Here is a 16,977-nt window from a genome sequence, read left to right on the forward strand (position 1 = left end):
CGTGTATGTGAAAACACAGGCGTAGATACAATTCACTTACGAGACATGCAGAGAGAGATTTACTAAGACTGGTTCCTTTATATGCCAGTCTAAGGCTACTTTTACAGTAGCACTAATATTTTCCGGTATTGAGATCAGTCATAGGGTCTCAATACCAGAAAAAAAACGCTTCCATTTTGTCCCCATTTATTGTCAATGGGGACAAAACGTAACTGAACAGAACGGAGTGCACTAGAATGCATTCCGTTCCGTTCTCATACCGGAGAGTAAACTGCAGCATGCTGCGGTTTGCTTTCCATCCTGGGATGCGGAGCAAGACGGATCCTTCATGACCCACAATGCAAGTCAATGGGGACGGATCAGTTTTCTCTGAGACAATAGAAAACGGATCCGTCCCCTATTGACTTTCAATGGAGTTCATGACGGATCCGTCTTTGCTAGGTTAAAGATAATACAACCGGATCCATTCATAACGGATGCAGACTGTTGTATTTATTAGTAACGGAAGCGTTTTTACTAAACCATGACGGAGCCAGCAAAAAGGCTAGTGTGAAAGTAGCCTTAGGCCTCATACAAACAACAGTTTCCATTTCTGCAGATCCAAAAAAACAACAACACATATACATGTGTATACCGCATCTTCCCCTACTGCAGGTCCAGCAATAAAAGGTGAAACTCGAAAAATTTGAATATCATGCAGTTAACTTATTTCAGTAATGCAACTAAAAAGGTAAAACTAACATATGAGATAGACTCATTACATGCAAAGCAAGATATTTCAAGCCTTTATTTGTTAGAATTTGGATGATTATGGCTTACCGCTTATGAAACCCCAAATTCACAATTTCATTGAACCTTTTCACAATATTCTAATTTTAAGTTGCATTACAGAAATAAATTAACTTTTGAACGATATTCAAATTTTTCGAGCTTTACCTGTATATTTCAAATGTCGATTTTTGTCTGCAAAACAGACAAGAAAAGGATATATTCAAATCTTTTTTTGGCGGGGCCGCATAAAAGGAAATACAGATGGGCACGGGGCACTGTCCACATCTTTTGCGGGCCCTTTGAAATGAAAGGGTCCGCATTTAATCAACAAAAAAATGTGGATTGGATCCAAACCAAAAATATGATGATGTGCACGATGCTACAATCAAAAGTCAGCTGAAGTAAGGCTGCATTCACATCAGTGCTTGAATTTTTGTGCGGCCTTGTCAGTGAGCAGGTCAAAGAAATAAGGAAAAAAACAAACAGCAGGTGGCGCTGTACAGATACATTATATTGAATAACTCATGGGCTATACAATTATTTTTATTACATGCAATTACAAAAGTATTCAGATCCAGGTGCTGGTTTGAAATCTAGAATATTTCTTGTGGGACAATCGCTTTAAGTTGGGCTGTCCAGGTGCCCAAACTGAAATCTAAGCCTGGTATGAGCTGGTGTAGAGTTCATCTATAATTTACACCACATACATTTCGATACATTTATTAGCCCAATCATGCCCCACCCCTAGCAGTATGCCCTGCCCACTCATTTGAAAAGATGCCACTAGTGGCAAAAAATCCCCAAAAGTTTCAAATGTTTGCACCAAAACGTGCACCTTGCAGAAAAGCGTTAAACTCCCCCCTCCCCTCCGCCATGTCAGAATCTTCCCTCACATTGTCTGTTTTCAGACTACACAGTATTTTATGAGCTGCTCATAGGAAGTTAAAGAGATATATACTACAAGATTAAAAAGATAATTAGTTTCTCCTGCAGTTGCATTTATGGAAAGAACGAAATTCACAACTGAAAAAACATGCAGAGACTACAAACCTCATCTCTTCAACCTTTATTTTTTATTTTTCCTTAATCTCCATGGAAAAAACATGTGTCTGAGAGACAAGGAAAGTCGGACTCTTTCCTAAACACTGGACTTCAATAAAGCCCACATATCCAGCACAAACAAGATGACAGATTTCATAAGACAGAAGATGAAAATACTATTACAACACAATGATTTCCACCTCCCCTCTTCAGTCCAGCCAGCAATGTAGTCCACCTGACCAGATGGTCAAAAGTCAGAAAACATTTTCACTTATGCATGTAAAGATTACACTGCCAAAATCAACACATGTTTTATAGTAAGAGATTTCCAGTTTCATCCAAATAAGGTTTTCTCTGCAAATAATCTGAACATACCTGGTCCTCCTCTCCAGGCCCATTGTTAAACACTGGTGGCCCCACTGCAACGGTTTCATGAGTGAGCTAATTATCTTATCAGTGATCTTCACGTGGTCTCCATGTACAGATCACATATCCATCGACTTTAATGTGTGTATTCAATGTAATGTGTGAATCATAGATCTGAAGTTAACTTGCTTTGGTCAAAACTTAGTTTGAATTCCATACGGAGATCCGTCTCCATACAGAATTCAAATGTGTGGGCTCCAACGAGGTGAAATTCCTCATCTTCGAAGTCTCGCAGGACTTTAGTGAATAACTTCGGCCATCAAAAGACCATTTTAAAACTTGATTCCTAAGTCTGCTTCGGTACCAGCATATATAAAGTAGACTTCGGATTCAAGTTTAAAAATCAAAGTCTGAAGTTATTCATAATAAGATAACGAATTTCACTGCGCCAGAGCTCATACACTTGAATGCTGTACGGAAACGGATCTCCGTATGGAATCAAAACAAAGCTCGCTTCTCTCAACCCTAGACACCACGGAAGCACGCCCCATCTTTGACCCCAATTACAGAACACTCACACACATAGTTTACAGGACCATGAAAACCACATGGATGCCATCCATGTTTGGTCTACCTTTCTCGGATCCTTGTTCAAGCAGTGTCCACGGAATACATATGACACACTGGGAAAAATGGACACGTGAATCCTTCATGGACATCTTCACAGATGAACCACTGACCATCTTGTCACAGATGTAATCACAGACATGTGAAGAAGGCCTAACAGAACTGCAAGCAGGGAATATGCATGTGATTGTGCCAGGTCTAAAACGTCTTAAATTATGGAGCCACTCTTGGGAGCAATTCCTTCCGATGAAGCAGTCTGGTTGGCGAAATGTGTAGAGGTCTAGGAGTCCAACACTACTAATTATTATGTCTCCATCTGATCTGTATTTATAGTCACGAGCACTTTAAATAATGAAGAAGACTATATTATTTAAAATTACCAGTATATTCCAGGTTGATGGGATTTGACTTGCATCCTCATAACATATTATAAGAAATCCAGATAATATCTATGATTTATACTTAGACAAGGTAGACACTTAGATATGATGCACTAATTAAAGCTAACTAAAATGGATCATAAACCGCCAAATATTACCTTACAGCTGTTGACATCAGGTGTCTAATGATGTTCTTGTCGAAGATGTCCGAGGAGCATTATCACTGTAAAATAACTTTTATTCCCCTGGTTCTTGAAGTCAAGGGAACAGAGGCTTTCACACTTTAAGTCAAGCTTGCCATGTCCTGATTGATGGCCTTTTGGATTCTTTCAGGCGCAATTCCATCCTGAGATCTCGCGTATGCGCTGTATCCTCTTATTTCCGGCACCTGCGCGTTGATCCCTGTTGTAATTTACTTAGCTTCAGTAGGTCAACGCCAGAGAACCTTGCCGCACATGGAAGGCAAGTATACTATAGCGGGGATCAATATGCAGGCGGCAGAAACGAGATGTTCGCAAGATCTCAGAATGGAATCGCACCTGAAAGCATCGAAAAGTCCATCAATCAAAAGCGAAGGGGCAGGAAGGGGACGGTGTGATCTCAACTTCAAGAACCTAATTTGCATACAGCCTATGGGGGAATAAAAGTTATTTTACAGCAATCACGCACCTCGGACATCTTAGACAAAAACCATCATTAGACATCTGATGTCAATAACTGTAAGGTAATGCTGGCATATTTTGGTGTTGACAGGTACCCTGTAATGCTTTAATCTAGCCTGACTACTATTATTTCTGTTTTGACACATGCACTTTATAGCTAAGGCCTGTGTGAAAGTTTATATATTATTTAATGCTAAGTATTATTCTTAGGTATACTATAGGTGTAGCGGCCCTTCCTGCATTTGTTTTAATGTGCTTTTATGGGTTTTTGGGTAGCTGCCTATTTTGTTAATAAAGAGGTCTTTATGAAATGTTGGTGATCATTTTCATTATTTTAAACAGAGAAATTTGTAGGCGTTTAGTTTATGGTGTTATTAAAGGCCTGGAAAGCTTGGGTATACTTGGTCATGGCCCCCCAATTGTGTACCAAACAATTTAAGTCCCTTGCTCACCATCTTCTTGTCATTCGAGTTACAGAAGCCAACCATCAAACTGTGTGAGCGAAGAATCCATACCCTGCTTCCACCAGACAGTGCTTTAAATTCATTTTAAACAGTTAAGTAACTGCAGTACAAAAGCAAGCACAGCGAGTATATGAGTCAAGACATCTTGTACACCTCATTTACAGAGTTATTAACAGGCAAACAGGTAGATCCTCCCAAGTGCTGAGAAAAGCAGCTCAGTTTCAACACAACTCTTAAGTCTCAAAAGATGAGTAAACTTAGTAATTTAAACAAGGGTGTTCAATAAGGTATCTACTTTAATCTGAAAATAACATTTTCTAAGAAAACTGAACTTACTACTTTTCAGTGTAATCCCCCTTGGCTTCAACACACTTATTCCACTTTGCATCCAGTGATCGGATGCCCTCAGAATAGGAGGAGACTTCTTGCTCCTGAGGAACCCTGTTACTGCCTCTTTGACTGAATTATCATCAGGAAATCGTTGCCCACACAGAAATTTCTTCAGGTTCCGAAACAGAAAGTAATCACTGAGAGCCAGGTCGGGACTGTAGCGTGGTTAAAAGGGTTCTCCGGGAATTAAGAAAATGTAAATACTTAAATATTACTTTATTATAAATATATTCCGAAATACCTTTCAATAGCTATAATGGCTTGTTTGTCTAGGGAGCAATAACCTGTCCTAATCACACAGGAGTCCAAATTACTTCAGAGCAGTGAGCTAAAGAGCTGCCTCATCCTCCTCTATGATCCTGAATACAGTTTAATATGATCTTCAGCTGAAACTCTGCAGAAATGGAGTTCATGAGAAGACATGAAGTACAAAGAGGAGGGTGAAAGGGAGGCGACTGGTGAGCAGCAGCACTTGTATGCAGTCAACATGTCCCTGTACTTCATGTCTCCTCATGAACTCCATTCCTACAGAGATTCAGCTGAAGATCTTATCAGCTATATTCGGGATCATAATCCCGGACTAGGAATTGTGTGCACTAATAGGACGGAGGCCATTTTGTTTCTCCTAATGACTGCTCCCTAGACAAAACAAGCCAGTCGAATTCACTGATAGCAGCTTGTGACTTGAGACATGTGAGCTGGCGCATTGTCATGAAGCAGCAACACACCTGCCTACAACTTCCCGTGGCTTTTCTCCTTGATTAAGTAATGCCATTATTATTGAAGCATATGTGTTCCCAGTAACTGTTGTGTGGCATGAATTCTAGTAATAAAACGCCTTCTGTATCCAAAAAAATAAATCTTTCCAGCTGACTGCTGCACAAAAATGTCTGTGGAGTTGGTCACCCCTTATGCTTCCATTGCACGGACTCTTGTTTGTTCTCAGGATCATGGTAGTGGACCCATGTTTCATCGCCCATAATAATTTGAGAATAGAAGTCTCTTGGATTTTCTGTATGTCTAAATTCTCTTGGTGAAATTCCTGGTGACAAGTTTTTTGCTCAGGCATCAACATTCGTGGCACCTACCGGGATCTGACCTTTGACATCAAAATATCATGAATGATACAGGAAACTGTGCACGCTGAAATACCTAATTCATGAGCTTTAAGACTGATTTTGACACGACGATCTTCCAAAATCATGGCCTTCACTTTACGGCGCATTTACTCTGAAGATGCTTTGACAGGACGTCCTGAACAGGGGCCATCTTCAATTGATTCCCTACCCCTTTAAACTGCTTGACCCAAAACTTTACTTGGTTGTAGGAAGGTGTATATACAGCAATCATCCTTTCATATTTTTCTTTAAGCTTCTTTTCTTTCTTTGTAAGGAATTTGAATATGGAACAAGGCTCCAAATCCCTCACTTTCTTTGTAGACCCGCAACGTACTGCACTTGCCATCCTGTCACTTCCAGTGTTTTCTTCAAACAGAACTGCTACTGTGTGTGTTGCATATCCAGACACGTCTCAGACTTCCTGAACTGTCCCCTAAACAACTGCGTCCAAAATTATGAATCGCTCTGCCCCATGATAGGGAGAACTGAGCAGCTGTACAGTTACAACTGCACCACCGTTCCTGCACTCACCTCACCAACGGGAAGCTGAACAATCATTGTTCAGCCTCTTGTTAGAGCTTGAGCAAGCCTGCAGGTGAGTAACCACTGGACTCTGGTATGCAGAATTAACCATTCCATTGTCCTCCTCCAGGATACTTTAAGCATTTGACTGCCCTGGACCATCAGTTATACTATAACTTATACTCTCCGTGCCACAGACATTAACATCTTCACTGGTGTTAGCAGAGCTGACACAGACAGTAGCAGAGATGTGGAGTCTTGTCTATACATTGCTCACAGGGGCCCCAGTGGAATCCATACACCAGCACACTGTGATACGTGTGTAGATACTAAAGCGCTATAGAAACCTGAACTGTAGTGGTCTATTTCGTATGGAAAATGTGAAAAAAAAAAAAAAAATGTAAATTTTAGGAACACTCTTTGCTACCCTAGACCACCAGGGAATACTGAAATGAACCCTTTCACTGCCCTAGACCACCAAGAATATCAAAATTAACCCATGCACTGCCCTAGATTACCAGGGGCATAGACAATCTGTCTGGGTTTTTGCAGTTTCATTTTTTACTTCATGCCTTCCAGGAGCCATAACTGTTTTATTTTTCCATTCACATAGCCTTATGAGGGCTTGTTTTTTACGAGAAAAGTTGCAATTTGTAATGTAAGTACCACCCAGATCCTTAGCTGCTCCTCTCACTAGTTACAAAGACATAGAGGGAACATTGGACATATGCTGAATTCCATTCATACATGTCATATAAACACAGACAACGCTGTTTTACACTAATGGGATCTTATCTTTCAAATGCGTGTAACTTACATATACTGTGAGAAATGGGTAGCTAGCTTAGAATAAAGGTTACAGTGTTCGTTATAGCAACTGTAGTGCTGCAGAATTAATTTATCTATTCATCTATATTTGTTTGACAGGTTAACTGGCAAAGAGCCTATTGGCAGCACATGGGCTAGTGTTTTACTTTACATATACGCCCAGGCCTCTTTAAAAAAATGTTACCGCAACTGTGACTGAGCAATATGTATGTATTACTTGACTAATGCTTTGTGTAGGGCTTATTCCCTGTAGTCAAGGCAAAGCAACTCCCTTTAACGCTACACTATCCGCACAATCCAGTTTTGGGGTTCTTGACCAGGTTTAAAAAGCAGACTGCATGGGGTGAGTCCGGCTTGCTCAGACATGCAGACACACTTGACTGGTTTACAAGCTTTTAGAACCAAACGTCTTCAGGTGACAGCAGCCAGGAACGAGGAGCTTCTCCAAACTGTTCCCCGTGGAAGAACTTCAACAACTCCTTCATATCATGCACTGAAGCATTAACTGCACATTACTGGTGCTGTTTTGGGCAGTTCGTTTTCCCATATTGAGCACATAAATCCACTACTTAGATAATCGTATATAGAGGATTTTTCTGAACATACAGTATGCAATATTGTGTGTGCTTTTATCGTATTTTACAGTGTTTCAGTGTCACTGGTGTGATGTTTTCCACCCATAGATCCCAAAGCTGAGTTTACATAAACCAATCAGCCAGGACCATAACTAGATTGTGCCAAATTGTTCTCAATTAACAGGCTAGGGCAGTGATGGAGAACCTCCGGCACTCCAGCTGTGGTGAAACTACGATTCCCAGCATGCGCCATTCATTTCTGTGGAGTCCTGAGAACAGCCAAACAAGTGTGCATCTTGAGAGTTGTAGTTTTACCACAGCTGGAGTGCCGGAGGTTAGCCATCACAGGGCTAGGGGATAGCTAGCTGATCGTTAGGGGTCTGACCGATGGGACCCATTTCCCCTTTATGACGGAACGGCAGGTCATGTTTGCATACTGCCTCTCCATTCATTCTCAGAGACAGCCAAGCGCTGCAATACGCCAACTCCGGCGCCCCCATAGACAATGAATGAAGGAGCAGCGGCCCTGCCTCTCCATAACAATGGGGGAATGGGACCCCTGTTTTTGTGATAAGTGAGGATTTCAGGGGACAGACACCTAGTAATCAGCTTGTTATCCCCTATCCTGTGGTTTATATTTGGGGAAGTTATATGCCATGCCATCTTTGAATGTTGTATTGCGATATATATACCGGTATATAAAAAAAATTTTTTTTAAAAATGTACATCTACAGTGAAACTACTACTGACCTCTGTATTGTGTATTCACTGTCTTTAAAGGGCTGATCAAGAGAATGGGGGCGCAGCCTTCACAATTTAAATAGAGTGGCGGACACAAACGTGGGCTGGCGCTCCATTCTGCTTTATGGGGCCATCACAGAAAGCTGAGAGCTTGTACTCCATATCCATGAATGCGCATGTGTATCTGCCCTTCCATTTAAACATGGGAACACAGGCCCCTATTGTCAGGATCGGCGAAGGTACCAGCAATCGGACAGCTGTGGACAAGCAATATGTTGTAATGGGACAATCCCTTTAAGGAGAGCACCAGACTGCAACTTAGGGCCCATTTATACATGCCAATACACTGAACAATGATCCAGAACGATAGGCACAGGGTACATTCATTCCAGATCATTGCCCACTCATTAGCTGTATTTATATGCAGCAATGATCACTACTGCATAGGAATAAATAATCGCTGTTTATCAGGGACATATGCTGTTGAGAGACAAAGATTTTTTTATACCACATAACCAATCGGATCACCAAGCGTTTACACGTGCCAATTATCGGTAACGAGCATTCATATGAACGTTCATCCCGGATAACGGACTGATTATCTGCCTGTGTTAAACTGTAGCAATGCAATGACAGATATGCTCTAAAGTCCCAGCCACCTGAGACTGTGTTCACACATCTTTTTCATACCTGACATGTATTTCCACAGCTGACCCTCAGATTTCTGCTACACAGGTGCTGAGGGTGTGCAGCAGATACTCAGCATTTCCACATGAAGATTACCCACATGGTCATCCAATGAAGCCAATCCTTGCTGTTTCCAACTGAAATGAGTGGCATGCTACTTATATTTGCCCTTAAATTTTACGTTGCATGCATAGGATGTGGGCTGTTAGATCTGGTACAGATGTTGCATAGAATCAATCTGAAATCCAACAAATGTGAACAGGGACTATACAGCAATAGAAAGTCCAAAGACCGTAGACACTGCCCCTCCAGCAATACCAGGCACCTCGGATCTTAAGATTTGTGGTTTTCTAAGATTCGGATATTGATGACCTATCGTCAGGACAGGTCATTAATATCAGATCAGTGGGAGTTCGACACCCACCACCTCTGCCAATTAGCTCACTAAGCACAGTGCCATCCAATGGATAACAGCCATGCTTGGTATTGCAGCTCAGCCCCATTAACTCGAATGGGACAGAGCTGTGTCTAAGCCATGTGATCAATGAACACAACATTACTGGCCTAGGAAGAGGCCCGGTGCTCACCGGTCCCAGGTGTCAGGCCCCACCTCTCTGATACTGATGACCTATCCAACACCCAGGACCCCCAGAGGTTTGAGAAGGTAGCAGCGCCACGGCCTTCTTTCTGCTTTTCCTAGGCCGAATGATCACACGTTCATCGATCACGTGGCCTAGGAGCAGCTCATCCCCATAGAATGAATAGGACCGAGCTGCAATACCAAGCACAGCCATTATACAACTGTGCTTTGTGAGCTGTGAGAAGGCAGCGGTACTCACAGGAGCGCTGCTACCTTGTGAAAACAGCTAGCCAGCGGGCTTCCCAGGTGTCAGAACTCCACCGGATAGTGATGACCTATCCTGAAGATAGATGATGAGTAAAGCTAGGACATGCCATCACTTTCTGTATATAGTGATCTGATATCCCCACCAAACCTGAAAATAAAGTGGCTACAGCACTGATTTACTACTGTGTCCCAAATTTTCCCTGCAGAGCAGCGCTCCAGGCCTCTCTGCTGTATAGGGAACTGCAGCTGGCCTGTTTACTTCAAGAGTCACTGCGTCACCTTCAGTCTCAGGTTTGTATGGGTCCTAGAGGAAATAAATCATAAAGTGATGGCATATCACAGTAACTTGTCATCCCATTACCAAAAACACGAAATTAAAATAAAAAGTTCCAGAAATGGAACTTCTATAAGAGATTACTATGTGACGAGAACAAGGCTCAATGATTATTATACCTTGTATGTCAAAGTCATGTCTATGTGACGGGATGCGTTTGGATTGCATCAGACTGATGGAAAATCTGGTAGTTCTTAGCAGAACAGTTGCGTGCCCTCTCTTACTCTTTTCTGCAGACTGCTAAGTGACATTTTCTAACTTTTCCTTTAATAAGCCAGTTTTTCCATATTGTGGTTACTCAGTCAGGAACATGGGCTGATGTGCTTGCAAATTTTTCTGCACGTGCTACTGTTTACATGGTAGTATGTAATTGGTCAGAAATATCCCATTCACACAGTGCAACTGCCAGGATGAGACCGACACGAGACGTGATCCTTACAAAAATGGATATTTACAGGAAAGAAAGACCACCAGACCTCCATTTTTCCTGCCCTCCACTTACAGAACCAAAATGACTGCGACATAATTCATAAATCAAGAAAAACATAAAATCACTTACTTCTGTTCTTCTAAATGCTCCCCTGTATGCTGATCTGAATCAGTCTAGTAAAGAAAAGAAAAAATATAAAAAGAAAATGAAAAATAGGTTAGGCAATACATTAAAGGGGTTGTACAAGAATGTGGAAGGGGGAAGTTGGCAACCCCCCACCACCTTACTTTGCGGAACCTGTAAAGGAAAGATAACTTACCTACTTCCAGCTCCTTCTCATCCAGGTCTGTGATGCTCCACTGGGCTCCTTTGCCATAAACATCCAGTTTGCCATTGCTGCAGCCAATCACTGGGTGTGACCGGCAACCCTAACGGCATGACAAATTGCGATATTATGACAAGAGGATCCTGTCTCTGCAGGGGCCAGTAACTGGCTGCAGTGATGTGAAACCGGATGCTTATGTTAAAGGAGCACAGCAGAGCATTGCAGGCCTGGAAGAGAAGTAACGGGGAGTCAGTGGGGAAGCAGGTAAGTAATCTTTACAGGACCGGCCAAGTGGAAGCTTTGTCGACTCCTCGCCCAAATCAACATTTTTGCACGACACCTTTAAGAGTCATATAGGTCAGATAAGATACTATTTCAACATAAACCATGAAGTAAAAACTATTACTCTATTAGCATGCACCTGTACTTTATTTCATATTGTTTGGAAGTGCTGGTCCAACTTTGTTTTTTGTACTGTACATTTGGTGGAGGCACTGCCTCCATTTGGAGCATGCACGCCAGTCCAACTGCCCAAAGCTTTTAATCAGAGTATAATATAGCTGGATTCTATACTTTCCCGAATTTCTGGGGTTAGGCCCAGGAGAGGCAGGTCCAGTTTGCTGGAAGCCACCTTGTCATTGGTATTTGGGCCTGATAAATTTTTTATTAATAACGTGTGCAAAGGACTTTTCATTTCCATATAGCAGGTATAGTAGTGATGCAGTTTAGATTTATCCATGTGTCTGGGCATGGAGTAGTGTGCTGCTGCATATAGTATAAGCTTTTGCATTACAACCATGGTATTGTGCCCCTGTACTTTAGTTCATATTGTTTGGAGGTGCTGATCTAACTTTTTTTTGCAATGTAAAACTAAAAACCCTATTAACCAAAATATTTCACAGAAATGTATTCTGAAGTGAACCGATAAATATCACAATGAACTAAACACACCACTAACATATAGATTATAATCAGCATTATATAATGCTACTACTGCTGTCTTGTGTGGTCAAAGGTAAAGGGAGTAGAAAAGACCATATTTAATGACCCTCTCAGACAGTCGGTTTAGCCCTCTTGCACACGAACGTGTGCACCTGTGGTCGTGCTCCGGCCCGCAAAATGCGGGCTGCAATGCACGAACACCCACCGTGGGGGGCATCCGCAGCGGATCGTGGACCCATTCACTTTAATAGGTCCGCGATCTGGCCGTTCTGCAAAAAGATAGGACATGTTCTATCTTTTTGCGGAACGGAAGTACAGGACGAAACCCCACAGAAGCACTCCGTAGGGTTCTGTTCCGTGCTTCCGTTCCGCATCTCCGGATTTGTGGACCTATTCAAGTGAATAGTTTATGAACTAAAAGTTCATAAACTCACATTTCAACATATGCAGTACATTTGCAGTGCAGCTAAACATAAGAGTAGTCAATCTGGCTTTCAAGAGGGAAAACTTGTCTCTAAGGTACAACACCATCTAAACAATCTTCTGTCCTAGAATTCTCACTTATTCTCATGTCTTAAGTTGGCCAGACACCTCACAATCGGATGGGTTCGGCAAACATTAATCTAATATATGTGGTCACCTTAAAAGGTAGCTGTCAGCATGTTTATGCTGCCCTCAGAGAGATCAGCAGAACCGAGCTGACAGGTCCCCTTTATGTTGCGACAGAAAGGATAATGAAGCTGCACGAGTCAAATGAATATTGACCGCAGGCCTCTTCTGCTATGTTCTTGTACAACTTTCACATCTAACCAGGGAGATGCACAGAAAATACCACAGACTGGACAATTCTGATCTCGGCATAGGGCTCCATGGCAGCTTACTATGTACATTTTCCAATGTTTCTCTAAAAAACTGAAAAAGTTGTGGAGGCACTTTTCCCCTTTAGAGAATCCTAAAAAGGGTTTACCGGGAATTAAGAAAATACTTAAATTTTACTTTACTATAAATATGTTTCTATATACCTTTCATTAGGTATAATGGCTCATTTTGTCTAGGGAGCAATTAGGGGAAATAAAATGGTTGCTGTCCTATTAGTACACGCAAAACCTGTCCTAATCACACAGCAGGACATGTTACTGTACAAAACTGAGCTAAAGGGCTGCCTCACCCTCCTCTCTACTCTACTTGTCAGGGATTATGTTCCTGAATAGATCTTCAGCTGAATCTCTATGGGTCCGTGAAAATCCCAAACACCGATGCCTTCCATGTTTGGTCCGTGGTTTTCACGGATCGTTGCTAGGAGATGCTCTGAATATTGGTTTTCAGCTCAGCGGTGTCTGTGGAATATGGTGTCGCGGTCTCTAAAGTGACAGGTGTCAGAAGATCTAAGAGACTGGCTGCACGTGATGTGATCTGACAGCCTCTTTGGTTTCACTGGTTTCAGTGTGGTTGCTGGTAATGACCACACCTCTTGTCTCAGGTGTAGCTTAGTGGTCATTCCAACTCCCCAATTTAGTCTGGCTTCACCCATAATTCTATGCGGTTCATAGCTTCAGTTTGGTATTGGAGGTTCTGGTTTGTGGTCCTCTTCTGAGTTCCTGCTTGTCCATTTACTTCAGAAGTTAAGTGTTACTTCCCTTTTATATTTTGTTGTTTCCCCTCCGTCTTTTGTTACTAGGCCTCAGGGAGACGCTTGTTCTTTCATATTGGAAGGAACAGGACATCTCAAGCCCAGACACTACTCCAGGGAAATTCAGGGTTTCCAGGGTCTCAGGTGCTGTTCATACAGATAGGAGTCAGGGCTAGGATTAGGGTTTCCATAGGTGATGTCCGTTTCCCTTTGCCTAGCTTTGAGGCCTAGTTTCTTTTCCCTTCACTCCTGTTGTCGGTGTGGTGTTCCCTCCCACATCACTACGTGAAATATGGAGAGCAAGAAATGAGACGCATACCAAGCACGGATTCTTCATAGATGAACCTCTGACGACCAGATATCATCATGGACATGCGAATGCGGCCTTACATTTGCCAATCATCAGGAAAGAGTATTCGTTTGAATTGGCACATACAAAAGGCCTTAAGTCTTTCAAAAATAGTGAAAATTTTAATTTATGCAATGATCAAACAGTTTTACAGGCTAAAAAGCAGCTGCACATGGCACAAAATAAAATAAGCAGCAATTCAGTTATTTTCAGAAGTCCTACAGATGTAAACGGAGAGAGAGCAAATGCACGGCCATCTTTCCATTTGTGGTGGTGCACGACAAGTCCCCATTCATGAGATAGGAGTGGGTTCTATAAGTGGGACCAACACCTACTGGACATTAATGGCATATTTTTTTGAATGCGTCACAAATGTCTAGTTGGGATAACCCTTTTAATTCAGAGGCCAATCATTCTTGGTATGGCGCATCATTACTGCGGCAATCTAAACAGAGACCAGTGGGGATCTTGGGCCTGTCACTAATGGAGCAGCAGGGGATTTACAGTTGTAAATGTTTTTAAAGGATACCTAACATTTTAAAAATAATTTTACATGTCAGAAGTTTTGATCGGTGGGTGCCTGTTGTGTAGTAAAACAAAGGACAAGAGCATGGTCATGGGTGGCATAAGGATACAGTATGAAGATAAGGGCCAGGTAGGTAATGAAATTATAGTAGCAAATTAGCAATCTTAAGCCACTATAATATAAGGCCTCTTTCACACTTGCGTTGTCCGGATCCGGCATGTACTCCACTTGCCGGAATTACACGCCGGATCCGGAAAAACGCAAGTGTACTGAAAGCATTTGAAGATGGATGCGTCTTCAAAATGCTTTCAGTGTTACTATGGCACCCAGGATGCTATTAAAGTCCTGGTTGCCATAGTAGTAGTGGGGAGCGGTATACTTACAGTCCGTGCGGCTCCCGGGGCGCTCCAGAATGACGTCAGAGCGCCCCATGCGCATGGATGACGTGCCATGCGATCACGTCATCCATGCGCCTGGGGCGCCCTGACGTCACTCTGGAGCGCCCCGGGAGCCGCACGGATGGTAAGTATGCTGCTCCCCCGCTCCACTTTACCATGGCTGCCAGAACTTTAGCGTCCCGGCAGCCATGGTAACCACTGTAAAAAAAGCTAAACGTCGTATCCGGCAATGCGCCGAAACAACGTTTAGCTTAAGGCCGGATCCGGATCAATGCCTTTCAATGGGCATTAATTCCGGATCCGGCCTTGCGGCAAGTCTTCAGTTTTTTGGGCTGGAGCAAAAAGCGCAGCATGCTGCGGTATTTTCTCCGGCCAAAAAACGTTTCGTTCCGGAACTGAAGACATCCTGAACGGATTTCACTCCATTCAGAATGCATTAGGATAATCTTGATCAGGATTCTTCCGGCATAGAGCCCCGACGACGGAACTCTATGCCGGAAGACAAGAACGCAGGTGTGAAAGAGCCCTAAGACAAAAGAGTTGAAAAAGAACAACTTATTTATGGCCGTTTCACACAGGGGTTTTTTTGCAACCTTTTGTGGCCTTTTTTTTTAACCAGCATTTTTCCACGGGGGGGGGAGGGGGGGTTGGAGAGAGTAGACACAGCAGGCTATGCTGTTTTTGGCTCAATTGCTGGCATTTTTAATCCATAGACAGTTATTGTTTTTTTGCCCCTTCTTGAAAAAAAACAAGAATGAGATATGCCAACCAATGTGTACAGGAAGTGGCAGAGGGTTATATACTGTCTTGGTTTAAAACGCATGACATGCAAAGAAAGACAAAAACACATGCATTAACATCATAGCAATCGTGCTAATGTAAAATCCAAACAGATAGGAGCTTCCTGGGCTCCTGTGATCATTACCCGCATGTGTATTTCCACTTTTGTATGTGCAGGACATATTTTTCTGCTTACACTTATTTATGTCCAAATGTAGGCATAGGACCTCTTTCTTCACATTTACCCAGTATTACCACAGGCAAATGTACTGTATTACTCCACCGGATGGGGAGAATATACGGTAACTGTTAGGCCCCTGTCATACGGGCGAGTATTCTGCGCGGATGCGATGCGCGAGTTGAACGCATTGCACCCGCACTGAATACCGACCCATTCATTTCTATAGGGCTGTTCACATGAGCGGTGATTTTCACGCATCACTTGTGCGTTGTGTGAAAATCGCAGCATGCTCTTTTTTGTGCGTTTTTCACGTAACGCAGGCCCCATAGAAATGAATGGGGTTGCGTGAAAATCGCAAGCATCCGCAAGCAAGTGCGGATGCGGTGCGATTTTCACGCACGGTCGCTAGGAGACGATTGGGATGGAGACCCGATCATTATTATTTTCCCTTATAACATGGTTATAAGGGAAAATAATAGCATTCTGAATACAGAATGCATAGTAAAATAGCGCTGGAGGGGTTCAAAAAAACTCACCTTAATCACCTGTGGTGACGTCACTCCGGTCATCATATGATCTTTTACCATGGTAATGGATCATGTGATGGCCGGAGAGACGTCACCACAGGTCCTGTTCCTGCACACAGCACAGAAGACAGACAGAAGAGATGCCGGCTGTGCGATCAAGTGGATTAAGGTGATTTAATTTTTAATATTTTTTTTTAACCCCTCCAGCGCTATTTTACTATGCACTCTGTATTCAGAATGCTATTATTTTCCCTTATAACCATGTTATAAGGGAAAATAATACAATCTACAGAACACCGATCCAAAGCCCGAACTTCTGTGAAGAAGTTCGGGTACCAAACATGCCGATTTTGTTCACGCGTGTGCAAAACGCATTACAATGTCACGCGCATGTTCCTGCAACGCCTGTCTGAAAGAGGCCTTAGATCTCTGCTACCACTGCTGGACATGTGTACCACCAAACCAGTCACATACTGCATGCAGATTACTGGCATGGCCGCCTAGGCCTGTAACAGAAACCTGTGGTGGAAATGTAT

At 42.6% G+C, this 16,977-nt stretch overlaps 1 protein-coding gene across 1 annotated transcript in view; it reads right to left on the reverse strand.

Moving 5' to 3' along the window:
• Positions 1-16,977, reverse strand: part of TMEM131L (transmembrane 131 like) — a 118,096-nt gene that overhangs the window by 91,573 nt on the left and 9,546 nt on the right. Inside the window, exon 3 of the mRNA XM_044300279.1 lies at positions 10,913-10,956. Within this exon, the coding sequence (XP_044156214.1) occupies positions 10,913-10,956 (44 nt within the window). The remainder of the gene's footprint in view (positions 1-10,912; positions 10,957-16,977) is intronic.

Source organism: Bufo gargarizans, chromosome 1 (assembly GCF_014858855.1).
Source record: "Bufo gargarizans isolate SCDJY-AF-19 chromosome 1, ASM1485885v1, whole genome shotgun sequence".
NCBI classification, from domain to species: Eukaryota; Metazoa; Chordata; class Amphibia; order Anura; family Bufonidae; genus Bufo; species Bufo gargarizans.